This window comes from Crocodylus porosus, unplaced genomic scaffold (genome assembly GCF_001723895.1).
Source record: "Crocodylus porosus isolate Cpor-Errol unplaced genomic scaffold, CroPor_comp1, whole genome shotgun sequence".
Taxonomy (NCBI): domain Eukaryota; kingdom Metazoa; phylum Chordata; order Crocodylia; family Crocodylidae; genus Crocodylus; species Crocodylus porosus.
In genome coordinates this window covers 270142394-270150032 of record NW_017728886.1, presented here as the reverse complement: position 1 = coordinate 270150032, position 7639 = coordinate 270142394, and the positions used below count along the sequence as shown (strand labels likewise).

At 50.8% G+C, this 7639-nt stretch overlaps 1 protein-coding gene across 3 annotated transcripts in view; it reads left to right on the top strand.

The window, feature by feature from the left end:
- EEF1D (eukaryotic translation elongation factor 1 delta) overlaps positions 1-6772 on the top strand; it is a 30060-nt gene extending 23288 nt beyond the window's left edge. For 2 of the 3 annotated variants that reach the window (XM_019553702.1, XM_019553674.1), the window contains 5 exons: positions 2337-2436; positions 2658-2761; positions 3336-3608; positions 5502-5696; positions 6680-6772. In XM_019553702.1, coding sequence (XP_019409247.1) covers positions 2337-2436; positions 2658-2761; positions 3336-3608; positions 5502-5696; positions 6680-6718 — 711 coding nt within the window. In that variant the 3' untranslated portion in view covers positions 6719-6772. Of the gene's footprint in view, positions 1-725; positions 948-2336; positions 2437-2657; positions 2762-3335; positions 3609-5501; positions 5697-6679 lie in introns of those variants that run through there. The other variant, XM_019553693.1, reaches the window with a different exon arrangement.
- The last annotated feature ends 867 nt before the right edge of the window (positions 6773-7639 follow it).

Here is a 7639-nt window from a genome sequence, read left to right as displayed (position 1 = left end):
ACTCTTCATTCATCCTCACAAGCTAAGATCACCCTGGCTGTCCAATGTAGACAGCAGACGGGCACCGTAAGCCAGGGGTGGCATATGTGACACTGGTAGAGCTGCAGGTGAATGAGCTTTGGGTGTTGTCCCCCTTGTTGTTTGGTCCAGTGATGTTGTGAGGGCACAGCAGGCATGACAGTTAATTAGCTGCCTTGCATAGTGCTTAGAAAATGCCAGGAGCTGCGTAATGTATTCACCCTGAGCATTTACATAATGCGCTCCTGTTTATTTTTCTGCATGGGAAAAGGCCTGGAGGCCCAGTGTTAAATCAGGTTCAGGAGCAGGGTCTCTTGTTCTCTCCCACAGTACTTGGGTGAGCTAACCAGAAGGCAGAGCTAAAGCTTAGGACAGGGATTCACAACCAGGCAGTATTATCACTGGTTTCACCTACAGATAATTCACAAGATAAACCCAGAAGTTTCAAATAGGAATTGAAGGTATCAGAAGCCCTCCAATCTGTTGTAGTTTTTTTTGGAGCGATTTGCACTGAAGAATTGTTCTATTACTTCTCCGCGGTCAAACAACAAGAGAAGCAGAAGAGCTGGTGTTTCCTGAGTGAGGCTCTGAGCCTAACGAGAGGGACCTTGAGCCTAACGAGGTTGAGAACCACTGCCTCGGATCTGCTGTATTTCTAGCATGGCAATTCAGGAGGGGCTGTGTTCCTGCCTCTGCCCAGTTTGGTGTTTGCGGTTCATAGGATGGTGTATTTGGCCAAGGAGGCTGTGAATGGTTTTCCCGCATGCAAACACCTGCCCCAGCATGAGCAATATGCTTTCAGCCCTTTCCACGTCTTGTGTCTGCTAAACACTCCCAAACCTTCCCACCCTTTCCAGCACAAGACAGGCCTGGATAGCCACAAAGAAGTGTCACCCGCCCGCCGCAAGAGGCAGTCAGGTCGCCCAACTGTAAGTGTCTGTGCAGATGGATGAAACCCGTGCGGCGGTTGTGTGTGTGCGGGAAGCAGCCCTTGTTTGGACTAGACCAGCATGCGTTCTCGTGATGCCTTTGCGTGGTGCACTTAGCAGCTCTTTGCCGTCTGTCTGTAGGCAGGTGGTCAGAGCATGTGGCTAAAGTACCAGAGGTTCAGCGAGGGGGCAGCTGTACACCTGAGCTTGAGACCACATTTCCAGGTCTGTGGGGATTAGTGCTTTTTATGTGACTTGGCTTCTGGCACTTGTGCCAACTTGCTGCCCCTTGTTACCATTCAGGAGTCGGGTGTTTCCCTGAAATACCTGCCTGCTACCCCTTGCACCTTGGAGCATAGCGGTAAGTTGTAGCTTCTGGGCCAGTTGATTGGCTTCCTCCAAAGTGAGCTCCTGTGTTCATGTTCTAGCTGGAAGGGACGGTCTGAAAGAGAGGGTGCTCTTCTCTGCCCCTGCCTTCCCCCAAGAGTGAGCATGCTGCCTTGACAGGCATAGGCGCTTGTGTGGTCTAAGCTGTGGCAGGGCCATCCCAAGGGCTAAAAGCACTCGGTCCTCCCAGGCCCTCCGCAGTGTCCCGGACACAATTCTAGGCAGGGCCTGATGCCGAATGACTGGCGCTTTCCCTGCTACTCACACTCCTTTTGTCACCATTGAGCTCTGAATGGAGACACGGATCCATGAAAGCTACACTCCAATGACTGTGGTGCTCTCTGGACTTGTAAACTTCAGTATTAGCAAATCCAAACTGAGTTTAATGACTGGTTTTATTTTCTGTCTTTGCCTAAGCAGAGGCACAGATAATGGCTTATGAAAAATGAATATCTGTTAAATCCAGCTGCTTTGAAAATGGTACCAAAATATGAAATACCTTCTCCCTCCAACTCCTGTCGGCTTAAATTGTTTTAAGGGAAGCATTAGGCAGTGGCCAGGGCAGTGACTGGGGGAGAAAATCTCTTGGGGTCCCTTGATTTGAATCCCTCTCCCCTCATGACTTGCTGTATGACTTTTTTTTTTTGGGGGAGGGGGAGTTGGTTCAATGCTTTATACCTCAGTTTTCATGTCTGTAACGCAAGAGAGTCTGCCTTGCCCACGAGAATGTTTCCAGGTATCTGATCGCTGTAAAATGCTTTGAAAGATGCTCAAGTGACATGTAGACATAGTTCCAGCCCGACTTGGCTCCACCTGGAACTGGTGACGTGCAGCTCACACCTTGGTACTTACCTGGGTCATCTGTTGTCACTAAAAACCTTGAGAACAGAAGCGCCAGTTCTTTGTCTCTGGTGTCGTGCCTGCCCCTGTGCACACGAGTCTGAGAACTGCGAGTGTGTGACCGGGCTCCATTTTTTTCACTCCATTTTTTCCTTGTTGTAGAGCGCAAGCACAACCTCTGCCGCTGGCCCCAGTGGTGACCAAAGTGAGCTCATCTCCCGGATTTCCACCCTGGAGTTGGAGAACAGAAACCTTCGCAGCGGTAAGTGAGGGCGGCTTCTGACGGGAGCGTGTCTGATTTGTGCTGACAGCCGTGCATGCATCCTCTGTGCTACCAGCCGGAGCCTCACAGATGGTGGTGGCTTTACTAACACTAGGGGGAGGATTACCCTCTGGGTGAAGGAGGGTTGAAAGCAAACTCATCCTGTCCTGACCAAAGCATCAGAGCTTGACCCAGTAAAGCGGTCTTTCTCTCCTCTCTAGTTGTTGCAGATCTCCAGCACGCTATCTCCAAGCTAGAAAGTCGCCTGAGTACCCTAGAAAGAAGCTCTACTTCTCACCAGTCCTCAGCACTATTACCAACCCAGGTAAAACCCACCTCTGGGTGCCTGCAAGGTGCTAGCTCCATTTAGAGTACTTCAGGCCGCCCGAAGGGAAAAGGGAATGCTTGCAGAGGGATCACAAGGCATCGACAGTAAAACCCTCCTTAGCTACACTTGCAGTGGCACAGCCAGGGCAGGGGTATTCCTGCTTGAAACCCGCTCAGGGAAGATGAATAGGGTGGATTCCCATCTGGAGTAAATCAGCATAGGTTGTGTGCTTAGATCTGGAAGCGCAAGCTTGTGGTGGTCGTGATGGTAGATGCCTCCTAGTTCCACCCTTGAACCAGCACTCTGGAAAGCTCCATCTCTTTCAGACAGGTGCTGCTTATGTGGCAGGGCATGTTGTCAGGGCTGTCTCCCATGTTTGCCATCCCAGAGTTTCAGGCTCTTAATGCTCTGGGCAAGACAAAGACCAAGCTCCTGGCTACCTGATGTTCTGCTGTCTTTAGACAGCAGCAGTATTATCCTAGCACATTGTAAGCTTTGTGAGGAGGGGGGGAAGAGAGTCTTTGTGGCTTTGCACCTCAACTTTCCTCTCCTCCCACCCTGTTCCCCACAGCATGTCACCCCCATGAAGAAGGTGGAACCACTGTCTGCTTCCTCCAAGAAAGTGGAGCTGCCTTCTGCACCACCCGCAAGGAAAACTGCCGAGCCCCCTGCTGCTGACGAGGATGAGGACGACGATGACATTGACCTCTTTGGCAGCGATGATGAAGAGGAAGACCAGGAGGCTGCCATGGTCCGGGAAGAGCGACTGCGCCAGTATGCAGAAAAGAAAGCCAAGAAGCCAGGCCTCATTGCCAAGTCTTCCATCCTCCTGGATGTTAAGCCTGTAAGCACATCCTTACACAGGGGATGTTTTGGCCCCAAAACAGGGTGCTCGTACTGAAGCTGTTAGTGACCTTGTGGGAGTCTGGGTATTACGGGTGGCCAGCAGCTGCCGAGCAGAGATGGTCTGAGTCACAGAATTGCAGGGTGATTGTAGCACGACGGGACCTGTCACCGATGGAAGCTGCTGCTGCTCTGTTGTAAAGGTGGCAGTCGGAGATCGCGTGGCTGCCCCATGGGCTACACGTTCTGCTCTGGACTACTGCTCTTCTCTTGAAGAGCTAACTGGCATCTGCTGGAGCAGAAGCTGATGATAAATACCCTGAATATGGGTGCAAACCAATAGTCCGTCAAGCAGAGACTCTTAAGATTGTGCTAGAACAGAGCAGAAGGGATTACTGAATGCTCTGGAGTTGACCAATGTAGATGTGCAAGCAGGAGAGTGTTTGTTTGTATGTGCTGCTGAAAGCTAGATTTTGGGAGCTGAGGCCCTGCGGGGAAAGGAATGTTGTCCCTCCAAGAACGGGGTCCTCAAAGTTACAGCACCTGCTGGAGTTTTGGTCTTGCTGCTTGCGTGGTCCTACCCTAGAGACGATTTCTCTGGGGGAAGACTCCACTTGGCTTGGCTCTTTGGGCAAAGGAAAGGGTTGGCAGGAGGTCCAGAAGTCATCTGCTTCAGCATTTCTGAACCTGTGGGTCATGACCCAAAAGTGGCTTGCAAGAATATATGAAAGGGTCACGAACAGACTTGAAAAATTGATTCTCCTTTAAAGGAGGAAAAACATGGGAAACTGCGTCTTGTCCCTTGCAGGCTGGTGGAGTTCCTGTGAAGGGCTGCTTGTGGCCTCCCCATGCCCCCCACCCTACCCCACACACAGGGGGCAGTGGGTTGGGAGCGAGGGGCAGTGGGTTGGGACTAGCCCCTGATGTTTTGCAAGTGGGTTCTGGTACAAAAAAGGTTGAGAACCACTAATCTAGTTCAACCCCCTGCTGGAGACGGGGTCAGACCTATCCAAACCATCCTGTTCAGGTCCTTATCCAGCACAACTACAGGGCATATTGCCCAAAGACATCAGAAAGGCACTGTAACCTGCCAGGGGTAAAGCAGGAGGATGAGGGCTGTCTGTCTGCTGCAAGTGTTGTTAAAATGAACTTGCGCGATGCAAGGAAGAGGGCTAACCCTCCTCCTCCCCCAACGTCAATCCATACCAGTTTGACCGTGGGGTAAAATTCCTTCTTCATCTCGTATACGGCATCGGTCTGACCCTGAGCAGAGGTTGAGCCCTCTAGCTGTCCCTCAAACCGCATGGGATTCGCCACCAGGATGGTAGTGCCACCTGGTGTGCTACTGCACCATGGCAATGCCTGCGCTACAACTGTAATGGCAGATGGGGAAGCCGCTCGGCCAGAGCCTTGCCCAGCACGTCAGCACCGTGGTGCAGGCAGAGCTGACACTTCCATTTGGCGGTCTCGTTCTCTGCTGAGTCCTGTGGAGTTCAGTCTCCCGTTTCTTGGCTGCTTCCCAGCTCGGAGCCCTTTGCAGTGCCTTTGTTGCTGAGTCTGTGCAGACCTGAAGCGCGCGTCACCATGCCCATATCTGTGGTGGAAAAGCAGGCTTCTCCAGCTGGCTCATTCTGGGTCACCTAGCAGTGAAGCAAAGGCTGGCTATGAACTCAGCTCAAGTTTGTAGGGAGGCTGAGGTTGTACTTCAGTTGCAAACCAGAGTAATGCCCAAGTTCTTCTAACTTTCACTGCCACTTGAATCGAGGGTAGCAAGTTCAGGGTGGCCAGTCCAGGTGACAAGTAGACCTTTTGCCAGCGTGGGTATGCCGTGCGTGCCAAGTCAGCCTTGGAGCTGTGGGTAAGCCTGCTCGGTTCTCTGTGTTTGCCTTTTCAGTGGGATGATGAAACAGACATGGCAGAAATGGAGGAGTGCGTGCGCTCCATTCAGATGGACGGCCTGGTGTGGGGAGCCTCCAAGCTGGTGCCAGTCGGCTATGGCATTAAGAAGCTCCAGATCCAGTGTGTGGTGGAAGATGACAAGGTTGGGACAGACATACTGGAGGAGGAGATCACCAAGTTTGAAGACTATGTAAGTTAACCCTTGTGCCAGGCCTCCAGGAGGTTGTTCTGGCCCCTGCCATGTGTTTGGCATATTCCCGTTCTGCAAGATTCACATTTTCATTTAGAAAGAACTGAGGTTTTTTGGCCCCCTTGATTGCAGAGAACTCTTCCTCCAGCTGTTCACGGGAGCCCAGCCCTGTGCTACCTTGTTCATCAGGTCACCCCCCTGCTCTTATAATAGCGGTTAAATCCAAAGGGTCAGTTTTCACGATTAATTGGTGCAGTTCCTGATTCTTTGAGACTACTGGAAACAGCTGCTCTGAGACCAGTGGGCTCCCTCATTGTTCGCAGTGGGCATTACCTGTAAGGTTTTAAATGTGATGTTTAAATTGCTGACCACTTTGGCCAAAGGGGTAGGGGCGAAGTTCATAGCAGAGGTGGGTGGGGAAGGGAAGGAACTGTGGCGCAAACAGGACACATAAGCAGATAGGGATGCAGGAAGGAGATGGAGGGCAGAAATGACTCATTTTCCCACTGGGTGATAAGGCACTGACAAATCAGTTTACTTTTAAAGTCTGTCCCTGACCTGTGGTCTTTGTGAGATCTCACCATCTAACATCCTTGGGGGATCTTCTGTGGCCAGAAGGGGGTGTGTATTGCCCCCAGCTTGTACCCTGGTGCGAGACTTCTTAGTAGTGAGGACTTGCTCCTTTCCACAGAATGCATTGGGAGACTGTTTTGATTTATAAACTTTTTGTGTTGGGGACTGTTGCCTTTTATCCGTTTGCGTGGTATCTAGCAGTTCTGGAGCTAATGATATTATCTGTAGTCTTATGATGCACCCCTTCCCAGGGCTGGTAAATTGCTGACTTAATGAAGGCAAAGCAGAATTCTGTTGGGAGCGTTTTGGACGATTAAGACGTGTGCCGTCTGTTCAGCATTCACCCCGGCCAGGTTGTTTTCTGCCTGCTTGCTCTCAGGTCTTCATCAGCTTTTCTTGTTGTGTTGCAGGTCCAGAGCGTCGACATTGCTGCTTTCAACAAGATCTAAGAGCAAACCTTTATCCTTTCTGAAACCGGCACGAATAAAGATCAAGGTTTCGAGCAGAGATGGTGTGGGTGTTTCCTTGTGTGAGAAGGTGCTGGCATCACAGCGGTCCTCTGAAACCTCACAGAAGCCAGAGGAAGCAGCTGTGGCATATACAAAAAGCAGACATTTGTGTTTCATAGCTCCATTTTAATTCTCTATTTCACCCTAGCACTGGTTGGGAGTCCGTTTCCTCTCTCACCTGAGACCGGGTGTACAACACTTCAGTTAAAATGTAGGACTTCTGTTGCATCTTTCCAAAGAAACCGGATTTGTCAGGGTCGATTTCAGAGCTGAGCTTGGCTCCTGAAGAAACGAGGATGTTCTTTGGATGAATTTATATAATGCAACCAAAGGCTGCTCTCAATTCTGGAGCATTGCTGACCTGTTGCGTAGCTTAAACCTAAGCCTGTTTAACATGAAGAAAGGCAGTTCGTTTTTAATCCTGTTTACTTACAGAAAATCAGATGATCCCTGTCTTTTTCTGATTTCCTGGAACAGGTCCTTTGACTGGCTATAAAGATGGGGCTCGGCAGGGTGCAAGAGAGAATCTCTGGTAATTGCATTGATGTGAGGTGGTGCTGAGCACCTGCCCTTTCTGTATGCCGCTTTCACCTCTGAGCAGCCCGTTAGCTCTTGTTTTGCACTGAGATTCAAGGCTGTTAGCTTGGAGGGCAGCTTTTAGCCAGGGCGTCACCACTTCCCTTTAGGACACCAGCAGTCCACTGCCAGTTGAAATGCACCTGTGACTAACAAATGAGACATTTAATCTGCTGGACACCTGCCTTACCCTCAAAAAGCGCTAAACTCTGCCAGCCATCCGGGTGTGAGAGTCGCTGGGCGAGGCTGAGTATCGGGACGTAGCGAAGCACGAAGCTGTGCTCT